This window comes from Didymosphaeria variabile, assembly GCF_027946475.1.
Source record: "Didymosphaeria variabile strain IMI 356815 chromosome Unknown scaffold_4, whole genome shotgun sequence".
NCBI classification, from domain to species: Eukaryota; Fungi; Ascomycota; class Dothideomycetes; order Pleosporales; family Didymosphaeriaceae; genus Didymosphaeria; species Didymosphaeria variabile.
In genome coordinates, this window is record NW_026611623.1 from 4,565,769 (window position 1) to 4,583,833 (window position 18,065).

General features: G+C 53.2%; 5 protein-coding genes across 5 annotated transcripts; 3 read left to right on the top strand and 2 right to left on the bottom strand.

The window, feature by feature from the left end:
- Window positions 1–1,698: 1,698 nt before the first annotated feature.
- Window positions 1,699–2,472, top strand: N0V89_006400 (uncharacterized protein; the record flags this gene model as incomplete). The annotated part of the gene is made up of 1 exon (XM_056215170.1): window positions 1,699–2,472. One exon carries the CDS (start codon window positions 1,699–1,701, stop codon window positions 2,470–2,472), a length of 774 nt encoding a protein of 257 aa, XP_056072437.1.
- A 1,097-nt stretch (window positions 2,473–3,569) lies between these two features.
- N0V89_006401 (uncharacterized protein) lies at window positions 3,570–4,178 on the bottom strand (the record flags this gene model as incomplete). The annotated part of the gene is made up of 2 exons (XM_056215171.1): window positions 3,570–3,893; window positions 4,173–4,178. 2 exons carry the CDS (start codon window positions 4,176–4,178, stop codon window positions 3,570–3,572), a joined length of 330 nt encoding a protein of 109 aa, XP_056072438.1.
- Window positions 4,179–6,274: 2,096 nt separating this feature from the next.
- RLI1 (Fe-S cluster-binding ribosome biosynthesis protein) lies at window positions 6,275–7,672 on the bottom strand (the record flags this gene model as incomplete). The annotated part of the gene is made up of 2 exons (XM_056215172.1): window positions 6,275–7,615; window positions 7,667–7,672. The coding sequence occupies 2 exons, from the start codon at window positions 7,670–7,672 to the stop codon at window positions 6,275–6,277; spliced, it is 1,347 nt and encodes a 448-aa protein (XP_056072439.1).
- A 1,547-nt stretch (window positions 7,673–9,219) lies between these two features.
- On the top strand, window positions 9,220–14,092 carry hrp3 (ATP-dependent DNA helicase Hrp3; the record flags this gene model as incomplete). The annotated part of the gene is made up of 7 exons (XM_056215173.1): window positions 9,220–9,606; window positions 9,656–9,682; window positions 9,729–9,804; window positions 9,859–10,188; window positions 10,238–10,281; window positions 10,330–10,603; window positions 10,653–14,092. The coding sequence occupies 7 exons, from the start codon at window positions 9,220–9,222 to the stop codon at window positions 14,090–14,092; spliced, it is 4,578 nt and encodes a 1,525-aa protein (XP_056072440.1).
- Window positions 14,093–16,173: 2,081 nt separating this feature from the next.
- PPN1 (Endopolyphosphatase) lies at window positions 16,174–17,548 on the top strand (the record flags this gene model as incomplete). Its single annotated transcript, XM_056215174.1, is given in 2 exon segments — window positions 16,174–16,179; window positions 16,193–17,548. The coding sequence occupies 2 exon segments, from the start codon at window positions 16,174–16,176 to the stop codon at window positions 17,546–17,548; spliced, it is 1,362 nt and encodes a 453-aa protein (XP_056072441.1).
- Window positions 17,549–18,065: the final 517 nt, after the last annotated feature.

The window sequence follows — 18,065 nt, forward strand, 5'->3', positions numbered from 1 at the left end:
GTAGTGACAGGTGAGGCCGGGTATGAGTTGTTGGAGGCTTGCGTACAGTGCGTGGGTCCGGTGTTATCTTATATAGTTGAGAGGTGCCTCCGGGTGACGGAAACAAAGATTGTCCGGGACCGCGTGGTTTGTGCTTCCCAGATGAAAGGTGCGCGCGAGGGCGCAAAGCCGCAATGACGTATGATGTGGTTGTGGACTCGAAACCGTACTGCTGATATGCACTTCAACTGAGTTCATTGCGACACAGCTGAGTTCAATATATCTGTCGAGGAGATTGCCAGAGTGTAGACCTACCCTCCCTCCCAAATACGACGCCATCTGATGCACAAATACACATATCATACACCCATACGTCCCTCTCCATTCGGTCATGGATACCATGAATCCCCTTTCCCTGCAGTCTCTCTATCCCCTTCGATTCCACCTATTTAAACTTCGGCAAAACCGGCCTCCTCCCCACCGCAAGCGCAACCCATCCCCCAATCAAGCACAATCCTCCCAGCGGCGTCACCGGACCCAGAAACTTCCATCTTTGCGGATCCAACACAAGCAAATATATGCTCCCGCTGAACATGGTCATGCCCGCGGTGAAGAGGCCCATGGCGACAGTGTTCTGCGGCGCAGCGACGGAGGCGAGGGTTAGGACGGCAGAGTGGATGAGCTATTGTGTATCAGCTTTTTGCGCTGGAATTTGTGCGGCGGTAAAGAGAGGTAACTAAAGGCTTAGATCCGAAGGGAGATGTACCTGGTACTGCGCTGCAGTGCTCCAGTTTGTGATGCGCTGCGGGTCGGCGATGCGCTTCTTCAAGCCGTGGGCGCCAAAAGCGCCGATGGCGACGGAGGTGGCGCCGTAAAGGCAGCCGACTGTCCAGAATGGAGGCATTGTATGTAGTATGTCTATCTGAGGATGGTACGGCCTTGTCAATGGAACGGATGGGAGTGATGCAGTGGGGTGAAGTTGAGCTTGAGCTTGGGCCAGGTGCGGGCCGAGGCAGTTGTAACGGTGCCGGTAACGCAACGAACCTAGCATGCGGACTGGAACTTGTGAGTATCGTATCTGCGATGGAGGACCTGGATCAATCGAAGCAGAAGCGAACGGTCAAAGGACCGTGGCATGCGCCATGGCCTGATTACACTTGCTCGATGTACAGCTTGGACGATTGTACTTGTGAGCACAAGCCGGACGAGTGACTCAATGCGCGATGCGTATGGGTTGAGCGGCATCGTTCACTTGACGTCTGAAGTCTGAGAAATGGTGGCTGACTCGTAGTAAGCATCGCTGCTGTCGAGGTTCTGGTGGCTGTCCGCTAAAGCGACCGCCCCTTGAATGAGCGACGAAGCTGAGCTGTGCATACAGCTCAGCTGATTGCTCACACATCTATGTTGAGTCTGCTGATGCTTTGATCTCTTACCATAACCTCCTTGTGTTTAAACTTCACAACGCTCATAGCTGACTTGTAGTAAGCATTGCTGTCGTGGAGATACTGGTGGCTTTCTGCATGTCTGCCAAAGCGACAGCCTCTTGCATGAGCTGCTACGTGGCTGAGCTGTGTAAACAGCTCAGCTGAATGCTCGCACACTCAGACTGAGTCTGCTGATCCTCTGATAGAGATCATACTCCAACCTCCTTGGGTTTAAATGTCAGGACTTTGGGAGCATTGACGGCCAACAGCAACACATACCACCGTACGATCCCAAATGGCCACCATCTCATACCTTTACCTAGGCTCCGGCGACTACTCCGCGCCATGGGAACTCGCAAAGCAAAAGTCCGTGTTCGACCAAGCAAAGGCAATACGCTGTGGCCTCGACCTCTCCCAGCCGATCAACCCTGGGAATGAAGGCGCGTCGCGCACTCTACAAGGCATCACCATCACGGCGACTGAACTACTTACACGAGAAGCGACCGATAAATTGTACCGCGACATCGACAAGAGGAATGGAGTCACTCACGAGCAGCATGGCGAGCTGGACAGAGTCCAAGACAACATCCGCAACATTCAGCTCATCGGCGAAGCGCGCCTCGCCGATGTCCCGGACACCACAAAAGTCATTGGTGGTTTTGATGCGACCAAATATCCGCTTGGAACCCCGGACTACGACCGGATCATCTTCGACAACCCGCATAGCGGTGTATATGGAAGTCCGACCGACGACGTCCAAAACATGCGAGCCGTAACGTCAAACCAGGGACTACTCGAGGCAGTCATGAAGGAGGCGCGTGCACATTTGAAACCCAACGGCTTCTTCGAGCTGTCCGTCTGCGGCTGGCCGTTTCTAGCGAAGCCGTCGCGACAGAAGGAGTGGGACACGGGTATGGATCTGGGCCGTGAGGAGAAGGTGCGAGCCTTTGCGGACAACCTCCACATGAGGGTTGAGAGCGCTCGTGATGAGGGCATCAAGTCGGTTACCCGCAATAACGGCGACGTCTTCCAGGCGCAAGTGATCCGGTTCCAATTTGCGCGAGCTTAGAGACTTGATGTCAGACGAGGGCCTTTGAGCATATATTCAGGTAAGGTATCGGAGGAAAGATGTCACTGCAGCTACTGTAGATTCGCTTTTTGCAAGACCCACACCCATTTCCCAGTTCTTTTCACTCGAACCGTTGATAAATTAATAATAACCTTGTTTGTATTCATTCCAACTCTTGCTGATCTAACCCTTAGCACGATCTGTTTGGGGTAGTATGTACTCATCGCTATCAGCTCTGTCAGTCTTCGCCTTGCCCACATCTACGACTCGCTTCATCCCGATCAATCCAAGAACAAGGACTGATCCTGCACAGTACGGCAGGAGCCATTTCAAGACAAATGCTCGCGAAGGTGGTCAGCAAACCGCCTTCTCGATTTTGTAATGATTGAGTTCCCCCGACTATCATCTCAATGGGCCTTGTGGTATAGTGTCCGCCCTATGTACCTGCACAGTCGGCACTCTTCGTCTCAAAACAGCCTCTGCCGCAATAGAAGAAGCCAGCCCATTCGAAAGCCCAAGCTCTTCCGCAGCCTCCAAGGCCTGCTTTTCTTCATCTTTCGCCTTGGATGATGTCCAATGCATCGGTTGCCAGACCTTGCCTTCCCAAAATCTTCGTCTAGCAAATGGCTTCGGGATATGCTGGGACGGGAAGCGTGACCTGAGTTTCTCTTCGAACGTGTTATGCTTCTGATGTACTCGATACCAAAAGAACCAGATCAGAAACACCACGAAAGTCAAAGGTCCGGTGACGGCCCAATACACCCAGAAGTGGGCTGAGAGGACCGGGTCACCCTCCGAGGCTTCCCAGTTGAACATGGCCATGGAGAAAAAAGACTGGGCTGGGTCAGTGCGAAGAGGACAGAAGATAAAGACATTTTAGGCGCTACCTACTGCAACGAAAGTTCCAGGCAAGAATGCAATGCTCATGATTGCAAGTGTTCTCATAGCGAAGCTATCATCCTTGGTAGTAATCGCAATTTCCGTGGAGATCTCAGCCAGGCTGCGATTGTCGCGATTGTCGCGCTGTGCCACAAGATTGTAAACCTATCCGGTCATGTACGTCAGTCAATTCCCAAATGGAGTAGAGTACTTCAATTCTATTGACTTACGATCTCTACTTGACTCTGTGCAATTCTTTGATTGAGCCCGATCTCAAGGCCCAACGCCTGGTGCTCCGTCATCAAGTGAATGAGACGTTCTTCTAGTGATCGAGTGGCAGTGTTGAGACTCAAGCGTCGATCCTCACTGATCTCTCCATTTTCGCTTCCCAAGCAGAGGCTGATGGCGTGCATTTGGTCTTGAATTTGTTGAACGAAGACTCTGTTCGCTTGGATGCGCATATCGTGGAAAGCGAGGCGGGAAATGATAGTATTGAGACTTCGTGTCATCTCTCCAAAGTCTGGGCCCTGATTGCCGAAATCCTGCGTATTCTATATTATAGTCAGTCGTTTGTGCATTCAATCAAAGTTCGAACACTTACTAGCGCAGTTTTGGTCTTGAACTCGACCCCGTACAGCATCGCAGCATGTGCTTTGATACCGTTAGAGTCACTTTCTGTGAGCATTTCACAGAGGATAACAGGCAAATTCATTGGGTGGTGAAGTTCCGATCGACTATCGTCGATATGTGTAGCCTATTGTGTTCGTTAGCCATTAGTTGCGCGATTGGATTGTGGTGTCTTAATGAAGCCTTCACCGCACAGACATACCAGCGTTCCTCGTTCGCTACTCTGCAGGCCGTGTAGGAAGCCTCGCAAATCGCAAAAGGTCGAGTTCCAGGACAACCCCAGAGTCCAGTTCTCGTTGATCGATTTAGGCGTACGAAAGACGAAGCCTGGTAGTGTCAGCATGCCCGATCGTGACAGTACTGGCGGAAGTATGAGGACCTTTTTCGTCATCTTTTCCAACACAAGCAATGGATTGAGGGGCCCCTGCGTATCAATTGATTAGACGCGGGAATAAATGTGGATTTGAGATCTCGCATTATAAGTACCAATGAACAATGCTCTAAAGAACAATGGTGGAAGCTTGATTCTCGCAGCAATAGATAGAAACGCTAGACGGGTGAAGGGCAACGTGTTGCTAGCATTCGACTCTGCTTCGCTCGTTCTGTGCGAATGTTAGTCAACACTTACCTTTTGAAACTACACCTAGGTCTCAATCAAGCAATTTTTACTGACATTAACAGCATTCGCTCATTGCTCCGGATTTGTTCTCTGCTCCGGGATCCTTTTTCGCTTTGGGTTTCTACTCCGCTCTGGGATTCTTCTTCGCTTTGAGTGTCTTCGCTTTGAGTGTCTTCGCTTTGAGTGTCTTCGCTCTGGGAGTCCGCGACGGGAGCTTCAGAAAGCACAGAGCTGAGCAAGTCGCCAGTCAGCTCTTCCAGCCGAACGGGCTCAGCAAGATCATTCTGTCAATCATAAGCACCAATACAGGAGTGCAGGATTACAAGCTTACGTGGTATTCAACCTTGAGGTAGTAACTTTTCTGCCTATCAGATTGTTTTGGAGTGTCTATGTCGTCATCTTCCGTCGCAACAAACGTGAGCTTGTCATAGTATTGTTTCCATCTTGCAGGTATACCCTGAACATATGAACTACGCTGCTCTGAATTTAACAAATCATCCACATGTTTTTCAATTTTTTGGAGTGAGCGTCCGAGTTCGGTGATATTGGTAATCCTGAAGCACGTCAATGAAGACTCCATCTTTATTCTTTGTTTTTGGAGTAAACGGCATATTCTCTTCCATGCCGCCCGATCGAACGTCAGGTGTAGGTGATAACTTGAGGGTCCATCTCTTCTTGGATGTAGTCTTTGTATTTGCCGCGACAAATCGACAGTAATGGCCTCCTGATTCTCCAATATACTTTGCACTCTGCCCAATTCAGCTTGACCTGAGTTACTACGCAGATGCTCAAACTCGCTTATGTGCCCATTTCCTGCATGTATGAGCTCTGAAAGATCCAGATTAGCCTCTTCCAGCTCCACTGGCACAGATTTCGCGGACTGAATCACTTCTTTCAAGCTCTTCTGCACTTCCATTATCGAAGCGATCATGCTTGCAAGCCCTGCAGCGATACTCAATGGATCCATGGTGGATTTCCCGTATTAGGGTACGTTATCAATCCGAGACGAGACGAGGACGGTGGCAAACAAAGACGACAAAAGTGAGCTATGACTGTAAGATGTGGATAGAGAGTGCAAAGTAGGAGAGAACGAGGAGAAGATTCGAGGAGGCTGCGGGGCACCTGCCCCAAGGCTGGCTGTGGAAGTCGCACCTGCCTTGTGCAAACTGCATGCATGGGACCAGCTGAACATGGGCGCAAGAACTGAACCACGCAACACAACATTCGCAAGTTGCACGAACAGAGATATGAAACGGCAACTTGTCTAGGCTTTCGAGAAATGAATTGGCGCGCATCCTTTTGCGCTGACTATACGGCTATATCAGAAAAGGACGGCAACTGCGTCCGACAATACTTTTCACACGCCGAAGCATGCGGCACGCTCTATCACACTGGGCCTCCCGGCCAGCAGCGATCCCCTAACTTGACCCGTACTACGCTATTTTGATTAAAAGGTCACTCGTAATCGGTGACTAGCGCATAGCACAGGAGGACGACCGCCGCGCCGGATCATCATCAACCTCGTCTTCTTCATCGGACGCGCCCACTTCATCCAGCAGAGTAAGCTGCCGCGCCCTCAACCCACGCTTCTTGTTGCCTCCCTTCGTCGCGCGCCGACCATTGTGCCCCAGAGGGCGGCGCGGGGGAAGCGGTTCGTAAGTCTCGCCCTGAACGTCTTCAAGCCTCGTTTTCTAAGAAGAAGTAATTGCCGTTGAGCTTCTGCTCGTGGTCGAGCTGGGAGTTGTACTTGTTGATACGGGGACGGTAGGAGTTGGGGTCGCGGCGGAAGGTGACGTCGAGGTTCTTGAGGAACTTGTTGCAGCCGGTCAGGAGGGACTCGGGTGTGTTGGCGCGGGACTTGATGGCAGGCTGACCGTCAAAAACGATGACACGGTCGGCGAGGTAGGTAGCCATAATGAAGTCGTGCTCAACGACGAAGGCCGTCTTCTTGGCGTGCATGATGAAGCGCTTGATGACGCGGGCGGCGACGATACGCTGCTCGGAGTCGAGGTAGGCCGAGGGCTCGTCGATGAGATAGATGTCCGCGGGCATACCGAGCGCGAGGACGATGGCAACACGCTGCAATTCACCACCAGATAGGTTCTGCACTTCTTGGTCGATGAAGTCGTCCATCTTAAGGGGCTTGTAGACGTCGGTCTGGAACTGCGGGCTCAGGAAGGCGGCCTTGATCTTCTTGAAGAAGAGCTGGCGGACAGTACCGGTGAACCTGGGCGTGATCTTCTGTGGCTTCATGCTGATGTTCATTGGTGGGATCTTCTTGCCGTTGTCGGGCTGCAGGGCGCCGGCAAGCATCTTACAGAAGGTAGTCTTTCCAGTACCGTTCTCACCCATCATGACGATGATCTCGGAGTCGGTGAACTCACCCGACTCGATGTTGAGCTCGAAGTCGCCCAGGGTCTTGGACATCTTGGGGTAGCCGTATGCGTTTGACTTGTCTGTGAGGAACTCCTCGCCAGCCTCACCGATACGGAATTGAAGAGATTCTTCTCGGAAACGCAAGTTCTCGGTGGGAATGTTACCGTCGAGGAAGATGTTGATACCTTCTCGCACGGAGGCGGGGAGGGTGACGACACCATAGACGGCAGGCTTGCCGTAAAGGACGCAAATGAAGTCGGAAAGGTAATCCAGGACGGACAAATCGTGCTCTACTACGATGACATAGTCATCAGGGCGGAGCAGACTGCGGATCATACGAGCGGCGGCAAGACGCTGCTTCACATCCAAGAAAGACGATGGCTCGTCGAACATGTACACATCCGCCTTTTGGACGCACACAGTTCCGATGGCGAAACGCTGCAGCTCTCCACCAGACAACAGCGTAACGTCACGGTCATATACGTGCTTCAACTCAAGAACCTCAGTGATCTCCTGGAGGTTGTCCATCTGAGAGCGGCCCTCAATGAGCTTGCCAACTGATTTGTCCGGTCCCTTGATGGCCTTCGGGATCTGGTCGACATACTGGGGTTTTACGACAGCCTTAAGATCGTCCTCCAGGACCTTGGTGAAGTAGTCTATTCCATGTTAGTCCGTATTGTCCGTAGCATGTACGTGCATGCCGCCTTACTCTGCAGTTCCGAACCACGGAAGTATTTCAAGATCTCCTCCCAGTCTGGCGGGTTGTCATAGCGGCCAAGGTTGGGCTTCAGCTTGCCGCTCAGGATCTTCAATGCCGTACTCTTTCCAATACCGTTCGTGCCAACCAATCCCAACACTTGGCCCGGACGGGGCATAGGCAGTCTGTGCAACTTGAAGCTGTTTGCGGAGTATCGGTGCGTGACTTGTGTCTCGAGATTCGTGGGCAAGTTAATGATGTTGATAGCGTCGAACGGGCACTTCTTGGGGCAGATACCGCATCCTATGCACAGTCGTTCGGAGATGAAGGCGATTTTCGAGGTGTTGTCGACCTCGATACACAGCTTGCCGGTACGCACGACGGGGCACGACTTCTTGCACTCTTGCCTGCATTTCTGCGTCCCTGTCAGTCCGTTTTGTCGTGGTTCCGGGGGTTGGGGCTGACCTTTGGCTTGCACTGTTCGCGCACACTTGATGTTAGAGAAATTTCGAACACGCCCGCGGGGCAGCACTTGCCTTGTCGTTGCTGACAATCGCAATACTATTAGATGTTAGTGAAGAGCAACAAGATGTATGTATCTCGGGGGACGTACCGGGTGAGTTTGTCCGACATGGCGGCGGTCGTAGCAACAATGTGTGGGCGTAGACGTGGAGGGTATCGCGGTGTAAGGCCCTACGTAGATGGCGGGGCACGCTGTGAATTTAGAAGTGGCTTGTGGGTGACTGCAGCGCTTCAGTGTCAGTAATATCGCAAGATTTGGCCGCCTAAAGAGTAACTCACCAAGTTGCCGCCCGAATGCAGCGTTTGAACAGGTAATGCGACAGAGGAACACTGTTCTCGGGCTCAAGGAGCAAAGACGTTCACAGTGGACGGTAATCGCAGTGGCCTTCGCGTTGATTGGCTCGTGTGCGGCCTCGGTCACGTGCAACGTCCAGCCCTGCCTCTGCGGCTTTCAGTGCTGAGCCAGTGGTGGGCCCTGACCCTCACACATCTTCCCACAAGTAGATACCTACTTGTGCCCGCCCACCACCACGACAACCCAACATAGAGCAGGAATTCCCTGACTGGGGTACAACTATGGACAGTAAGTATTTCTCTTCCACGCGTGCCCATACCTCTCTGCCTGTTGGCAAACCGGCCGTTGCAACTTCGTCTTCGCATCTGCACATGTCCATCTCGCGCCGCCCTCCCCCATCTCCGAACCGCCTCTACGACCTCGATATCGATATATTCTGGTTCTCCGCGTTCCCCTCGACGTCCTCCCGCCTCTTACTGGCTCTCCCGGGTCATTGAGCCTCGTCCGGAGCCTCACGCTGCCTCCCGCGCACATTTCCATCAACCGCGACCAACCCTCATCAAGCCTGGATAGTTCACGAAATGCTGGATGTCTCTTCTCAATCGTTGCGTAATCCGAGTCGCGTAACTCTGCTCTACACGACACACCCATCAGTTCCTTCCCGCGATGTTTGCTCGCAGAATTGTCACGCTGACCATCCACCCAGCCGCGTCCATCGTCGTACCCTCCACTATGGCCGACCCGGTCCCCTATACGAATGGGCACTCTTCGCCGGTCGCGTTCGATACTGCTATGCCGTCCGCTCCTTCACCGCCTAGCGAAGACGCGCTCTCCGAGACCCAACAGGCTGCCGCCGCATCATCGGATGAAGATGGAGATGCCGACGCTGATGGAGAGGAATATGAGGAGGACGAGCAGATGGAAGTTGATGCAGAGTCTTCAGAAGACGCCGAGGGCGAGGCAGACAGTGATTTCGGCTCTGACAGCCCGCCGCCAGAAGAGGACCGCCGCCGGGCCCGCAGCTCGACATCGCATGGTTCAAGCCGGCCCAGCAAGCGCAAAGCCAGCGTAGAGGATGATTTCGAGGCGAACCCAGAGCTATACGGCCTGCGTCGAAGCGTATGTGGCCTTGCACCTTTATCGCATCTGCCAGCTAACCGTAGCCTAGGGCCGAGCACGTCCAACCCGCCGCATTGTTAGTACCCTTACCTAGTATCACACCTCTTTCTAACCTGAACTAGGTCGATAGCAGCGATGAAGACGATGGTTCAGATTCTGATGTGCCGCGTAAGCGCCAAAAGACCACCTCGCGAAAAGGTACTTTCACGCACCCCGCCATCTACATTCATCACCACTGACCTTTTGCGATAGCCTCTAACCAACCTACACCCGTTTACCGCTCCCCTAATACCGATTCCGATGAATCCGATGGCTTCGTTGGAGCCCGACGCAACATCCCAAGCAAGAAGGAGCGACAGCGCCGGCAGCTCGTGGCAGATGGCCAGCTGCCGCCTTCACATGCGGAGGTCCGGTTCTCGCAGCGACGAACAAAAGCTGTGACGAATTATAACGAGGATGGCGAGGACTCTTTCGAGGAAGAAGAAGAAGACGACAGGACACCCAACTATTGGGCTACCACTGCCGAAGACACTGGCCCTGCTATCGACAAGGTGCTGGATCATCGGCCGAAGCCCGATGTTGGTATGGTACACCCAGCCTCATGGTCGCATTAGCACTAACACTCCAGTAGAATTGGAGCCTTACTCTGTTCAGAAGAAAGACTTTGAGTACCTGGTCAGTTTATTCATGCCTTCTCTTCGACTGTACTAACCGTAGTTCTAGATCAAATGGATGGACAAAGCTCATTACCACTCGACCTGGGAAGAGCACAGTACGATTGCCTCGTGCAAAGGCTGGCGGAAGCTAGAGAACTACTTCAAGGGACCCGTCATGACCGACATGCACATACATTTCCGCAAAAAGATAGACCCCGAAGAGTTCGAACAGCACATGGTCGCACGCGAAGGGCAACGTGAGAGTCTGCTGGACTTCCACGTTGTGGAGCGGGTAATAGGCTCCCGCGAAGGCGATGAAGAGACGGAATACTATGTCAAGTGTAAGCGTGATTAACCCTACCCCTATCGAGATTACCTAACCATTAGTAGGGAAGGGACTGAGCTATGATAACTCTACTTGGGAGGTGGCTTCTCTGATAAGCGACCTTGCACAGGGCGAAATCGATCGATTCCTCGACCGCCAGACGAACCGACCTGTTTCCGATCCCAAGGAGACCAGCCTGCAGACCCGCCGAAAATTCAAACCCCTGGAAGAGCAGCCGGATTATATTGTTTTCGGCAAGCTTCGGTCGTTCCAGCTTCACGGCCTGAACTTCCTTGCGCACAACTGGGTCAGAGGCACCAATGTCATCCTGGCGGACGAGATGGGACTTGGCAAAACCGTCCAGACCGTGTCGTTCATGAACTGGCTCAAGCATGATCGGCGACAGCAAGGACCATTCCTTTGCGTCGTGCCCTTATCAACAATGCCAGCCTGGGCTGACACATTCAACAACTGGACTCCAGACATCAACTACGTCATTTATACTGGTGGAAGTGAAGCACGACGGATCATTCAGAACTACGAACTATTAGTTGACGGCAATCCGCGGAAAGTCAAGTTCAACGTGCTAGTGACGACGTATGAGTACGTTCTCTTGGACTGGCAGTTTCTCTCGCAGATCAAATGGCAGTTTCTTGCTGTTGATGAGGCTCATCGGTTGAAGAACCGTGAATCTCAGCTCTACGAAAAGTTACTTCAATTCTCAGCCCCTAGCCGGCTTCTCATCACCGGCACTCCCATCCAAAACACCCTGGGCGAGCTATCGGCGCTAATGGATTTTCTAATGCCTGGCAAAGTCACCTTCGATGAGAATGTCGACCTGGCATCCGAGGATGCTAGCGTCAAGCTTGCGGAGCTCAGCGCGGCCATCCAGCCTTACATGATCCGTCGAACGAAAGAGAAGGTCGAGAACGATCTCCCGCCCAAATCTGAAAAGATTTTGCGAGTTGAGTTGTCCGACATCCAGCTGGAGTACTACAAGAACATCCTCACTCGCAACTATGAAGCCCTGAATGAGGGTGGCCAGGGCCAGAAGCAGTCGCTTCTCAACATTGTTATGGAGCTGAAGAAGGCTAGTAACCACGCCCTGCTTTTCCCGAACGCCGAAGCCAAGTTCTTGAAAGAAGGAGCGTCAAAGGACGAGACCCTCAAGACCATCGTCACTACTAGCGGAAAGATGATGCTTCTCGATCGCCTGTTGACGAAGCTGAGAGCTGACGGCCACCGTGTGCTTATTTTCAGTCAGATGGTTCACATGTTGGACATCCTAACTGACTATATGCGACTGAGAAACTACCAATTTCAGCGACTGGACGGCACAGTTCCTTCGAGTGATCGTAAAATTGCCATCGACCACTTCAATGCTCCCGGTAGCGAGGACTACTGCTTCTTGTTGTCCACACGCGCCGGTGGTCTTGGTATCAACTTGATGACAGCCGACACCGTGGTACTCTTTGACTCGGATTGGAACCCCCAAGCCGATTTGCAAGCCATGGCTCGGGCTCACCGTATTGGACAACAGAAGCCTGTCACCGTCTACCGCCTGGTGTCCAAGGACACGATTGAGGAGGAAATCTTAGAGCGTGCTCGTAATAAGCGAATGCTCGAGTTCATTACAATTCAGCGCGGTGTCACAGATCGTCAGCAGAAGGAACTTAGCGATAAGATGAATCGTATGGGAGGAGAGCCAAGCTCTGCAGATGACATCAACAACATTCTCAAGCGCCGCGGTCAGAAGATGTTCGAACAGTCGGGCAATCAGAAGAAGCTTGAAGAGCTTGACATTGATGCTCTGCTGGAGAACGCAGAAGAGCACAAGACAGAACAAGTGGGCGGTCTGACCTCCGACGGCGGCGAAGAGTTCCTCAAGGCATTCGAATACACGGATGTCAAGATCGACTTGGAATGGGATGACATCATTCCCAAAGACGAGCTCGATGTTGTGAAAGCTGAGATCCAACAGCGCAAGGAGGAAGAGGAGACTCAGAAGCTACTCGAAGAGAGCGCGCCTAGGAAACGTAAAGCGCATGCGAATTCCGGAGACCGTGAACAGCGCGCTGCCAAGAGACGAGCGAGAGAAGTCATGCCTGGAAGCGACGATCAGTCGGACGATGAAGGCCCCAATAGCGACCCGAAGCGTCCTATGGTCACAAACGAGATTCGCAAACTTGTCCACGCTTCTTACCGCTATGGTTCTTTCGAAGAGCGTGGCGAGGAAATGATGCGGGACGCGAGACTCGTTGGGCGCGATGTGGATGTTGTCAAGGCAGCCCTAGATGTGGTCATCGCCAGAGCTAAGGAAGAGATCGAAAAGCAACGAAGTGACCTGAAAAAAGAGGGCGAAAGCAAGCTGCTCACCAAGAAGGACAAGAAGGCTGTGCTCTTTGACCATGAGGGTGTCAAGAAGATTAACGCCGAGACCATCCTCGACCGTCCTGTTGAGATGCGTGTTCTCAAGGAAGCCATCACCAGTATCTCGGACTGGCGTAACTTCCGGATCCCCGATGCCATCAAGCCGGCCAGCTACTCTTGTCCTTGGGGTGCTCGAGAAGATGGCATGCTCATGATCGGTATCAACCGCCACGGATACGGGGCATGGGTGCCTATTCGCGATGACCCAGACCTTGGTTTGAAGGAGAAGTTCTTCCTGGAAGAGAATCGCGTGGACAAGAAAGAGGAGCGCAGCAAAAAAGAAGAGAAGAACGCCAAGTCGCCTGGCGCGGTCCATCTTGTGCGCCGCGCAAACTACTTGCTCACGGTTCTGAAAGACAAGACTGGTGCCGACCCCAACGCAAAGCGTCTTATGGAGAATCATCATCGCAACAACAAGAAACACTTGAGCGCTACACGTCGGGCAGAGAAGGCGTCGAGCGTCTCGGCCAGTCCCGCTCCGTCCGGGTTGCGCAAGGGCATCTCCCGTGATTCGGAGAGGCCTTCCCACCGTGTCAGCATCAGCGACAGCCGTCCTGAGCGACCTGAGAGCCGCCAGCGTGACAAAGCGACTCCGGACCACAGGCATCGCCAGAGCGATCAGTACCGGCCCTCTGAGGGCAGCCGCAAAGAACATCGCAATGACCGCGGAAGCATCGACCGCCGCCCTCCACATTCCAGTACACCTGAGATTCGTCGCAAGATCAGTGGTGATGTGGCTGATCGTCCTCGACAGTCCGAAGAGCGGCATCGGCATCACGACAAGCACCACGATAAGCACCACTCTTCGCATGGCCACGCAAACGGCCACAGTGGCCTCTCGCATAGTGTTAATTCTCCTTCTCACAAGATCAAGGAAATGAAGGCTGATCCGGATATGGAGAAGGCTCTGAAACAGGTGCACGATAACCTCGGCCGCCTGAAGAAGGCAACCAACAAGAACTATCCGGACAAGCAGCAGCTGGTCAAAGTCCTCAAGAAGGAGCTTATAGCTGTTGGCAATCACATCAACGTCCACATGCGGACGAACCCCGTTCGCGGAAACGAACTCTGGTAAGTAATTTTGAGATGGATGTTGTCAGAGGTGTACTAACAGTGGTATCAGGAAATACACCGTGAGCAACTATTGGCCTCGCAGTGACGCGACGGTGGAGAATGTGCAGGGAATGTACAAGCGCATGGTATCTTCGGAATCGGGCGTCAAGCCGCAGAGCGGTCCGGAGAAAGCCAAGACCAACGGTCAAACCAACGGAACATGAAAGTGATGTCGGGCAAGGTGCTGCAGAGCACGTACCCTTTGATCACGCCAAGACGAAACTAGAAGAGGCTTTTGGGCCCATGGATGACGATGATTTTGCGGCATAGCGAAGGCGTTGTGGGTATTACCATTGTTGGCGCAGACACTTTTGCTTTTGCTTCAGTTCCTTTCTGCATACACAAACCCACTTGAACCCCGGGACTTCCGGACAGTAGACATATGGGTCATGTCATCTTTCTGGCGCAACAACTCGCAGCATAAAACGACTGGGGAGGGTCGATTGTTCAGCATTTACAGTCGGGTATGGGTTTTGCATCATCTTCTGGCGCGATGCAGGTTCGCATCGTCGCAGTGGCATATTATATTGTGTGTAGGCTTCGGCGCCTCATTGATAGCATATAACCCAATAGCTTTACGGATACCTAGCAGATAGCTGGCAGATGTTGCTAGATGAATGGGTATTCTACTCGAATATGCTCCGCATTCTTCGTCCCAGATGACCTGTGAAGCTTCATGTCTGTGAACGCTAAGATGACTAGACTTTGGCTTAGTGTACGGGAATACCCTCTGCCTTTTCACGATGACGGCGGGAAGCGGCATTTTCATGAGGTTTTCTGGTAAGCCAACAAACGCCCAGATGGACGCCCCACCGGTAGACCCACTCACGGGCCGATCTTAGGAGGTGAGGCGGAGGACAGCAGGCTCGTGTGACACGTTTGGTCCCAAGATTTCGACATTCTCTTCGTTCGGACCACACTGACCGGGGAGCGCGTGAGCAATCGTGTGCCCCTGTGCACCGCGAATGCGCAGTGGATGAGGCAGCTTGACAGATGACCTGCCGCGCAAAGGACGCGCAAAGGATGCGTGATGGGTTGCCGCACACAGAAAGGCAGCACGCGGACATCAGACGCGCCCCAACCGGGGAATGCAGGGCGTGGAGGTGGAGCGGATGACGCACCAATCCCCTGTCCCTCTGGCTTCACGTTGTCTGTGCACAGGCAGGCAGGCGCGACTCTTGGGCATGGTGCCGCCACAAAAGCAAAGCCACGGGCCATCACAGTGTTCGATGCCTCCTTGCGACTCCCAACTTCCTCGCATGCCGCCGAGCCCAGAAATACCCCCATAGAACCATGTTGCGGCCGTCGGACGCGCTCCTCGTTGCCCTGCTCGCGTCGTGTTCCAGCGGTCTGGATGCACCGTCGCAGACGCAGCTAGCAGCCGCAGGTACGATCGGAGCCTCTGCCAAAAGCCGCCCGCTGAGAGGACGCTTCCTCCACATCACTGGTCAGCCCCGCACTCTCCTCTTCCACTCAAGCAGCTCTTCTGACTAGGCGGATGCAGACTTCCATCCCGACCCCTACTACAAGACATACTCGAGCACAAAGGAGAACGCTGCGTGCCACCGCAAACATGGCCCCGCCGGCTACTACGGCGCCGAAACGTCGGCATGCGACTCGCCCGTGTCCCTCGTCAACGCCACCTTCGACTGGATCAAGCACAATGTGGCCGATGATGTTGATTTCGTGATATGGACCGGCGACTCTGCAAGGCACGACAACGACGAGAAGCTGCCGCGCACCCAGGATGAGATCATCTCGCAGAATGACTTCATGGTGCAGAAAATGACCGATGTGTTTGGCAATGGCCACGACAAGGAGGATCCCACCAAGGCGTTCAAGATACCCATCGTACCGACTTTTGGAAACAACGACATCATGCCGCACAATATCCTGCTGGCGGGCCCGAACAAGTGGACTATGAAGTACCTGGATATCTGGAGAGGTTTCATACCCGAGGCGCAGAGACATCAGTTCCAGCAGGGCGGGTGGTTCTCCGTCGAGGTCATACCGGGAAAGCTGGCTGTGATCAGCTTGAACACAATGTGGGTACAGCGCAAAGGGACAAACCAGCGGCGCTGACAAGCTCAGGTACTTCTTCACCTCCAACTCTGCCGTCGACGGATGTGCGAAGAGGAAGGAACCTGGCTACGAGCAGTTCGAGTGGCTGCGCGTCCAGCTCCAGATCATGCGGGACCGCGGCATGTCCGCCATCCTGATCGGCCACGTTCCGCCTGCTCGCGTTGACAGCAAGGAAAGCTGGGACGAAACATGTTGGCAGAAGTACACGCTGTGGGAGCGACAATACCGAGACGTGATTGTTGGGTCGCTCTTTGGGCATATGAACATCGACCACTTCATGCTGCAGGATTTCCACCATATCAAGAAGGGAGCCAAGAAGGGTCAGATGGCGCCTCAAAGCAGCAAGACCAAAGCTCAAATACAAGGAGGTGGACTATTGACGGATGGGGAGATCACGGTAGCGTCCGCATCCGACTATTTGGTCGACTTGAGGTATTGGTGGTCGAAGCTGCCGTCGCCCCCATCGAAAAAGAGCAAGGGGCGATCGATCGCGGAATACGTCGACGAGGAGTCGGATGAGGAAGATGTTTCTTTCTGGCAAAATCCACTTTCTGTCTTCTCAAAATCCAAGAAGAAACCAAAACACGGCAAGAAGAAGTCATTTCTCGACAAGATCGGCGGCCGGTACGCAGAACGCTACAGTGTGTCCCTCGTAGCGCCGTCCGTTGTACCCAACTACTTTCCCACCATCCGCGTTTTCTCATACAACACCACGGGCTTAGATCGTCTCACCGTCTCCACCGTATCCGACCAAGAAACCTTCACCAACTCCCTCATCCAAAAGCTCGCCATGGACCACGACTTCGCCGACGACGATACCTACACGCGAGACACCGAAAGCATCCTCCGAAAGAAGCACAAGAACAGCGAAAAAGAATCCCTGAAAAAGCGCAAGAAGTACAAGTTCAAAGTGCCGAAAGGCCCGTCGAAGAGCTCGCCCCCGGGCCCGGCGTATAGCCCGCAGACACTCACTTTTACGAGCTACACGCAGTACTTCGCGAATCTCACGCATATTAATAATGACTTCGTTGCGGAGGCAGAGTCTTCCTCCTCTTCTATCAACGGCGCTTCTCCGCAGACGATCTTCGGATTACACATCGATGCAGAGGGACGTATTGAGGATAGAGGCTGGAAAGAAGGAAAGCACGGGAAACACCAGGGGAAGAAACCGCGTCTTAAGCCGAGGCCGAAGAAGTTTCGCTTCGAGGTCGAATATGATACTAGGACCGATGGGCGGTATAAGCTGGGGGATCTTACGGTTAGGAGCTTCGTTGATTTGGCGAGGAGGATCGGGGAGGGGGATCGTGGGGAAACCGAAGCTTTTGGAAGAGGGTGATGAAGAGAGGGAGGGTGGTGGCGGCGGGGTGGGTGGGCAGAAGGAGAAGGGCAAAAGGAAAAGAAGGGCAAGAAAGAGAGGAATAAAGCGTGGTTGACGTTTGTCGACCGCGCGTTTGTGGGGACGCTGGATCCGAGGGAGGTGCAGCTTTTTGAAGGGGCTCGAGCTCCGGCAGCGGACATTTCTACGGGTGAGCTGGAAGAAGAAGAAGAGGAGGAGGAAGAGGAGGAGAACATGGAGTTGTAGAGGAGAGAGTCTGCTGGATATGGATATGGATATGGATATACCCTGGGTTTTTGAGTGATGTTGCGTTGCGTTGCATTTGTTGCATTTCAGCGGGTTTTTGGCAGGCATGGAAGCGGCGTTTTGCATACATAGCTAGATTTTTGCCGAAATAGAGCATGGTTTTGTCTTTACTGTTTTTGATGTTTTTACTGTTTTTGAGGTTTTTGAGGTTTTTTTTTTTTGACATGACATGGCTGACCTGCCGACTAGGCGGCCCCGTAGTCACACCACA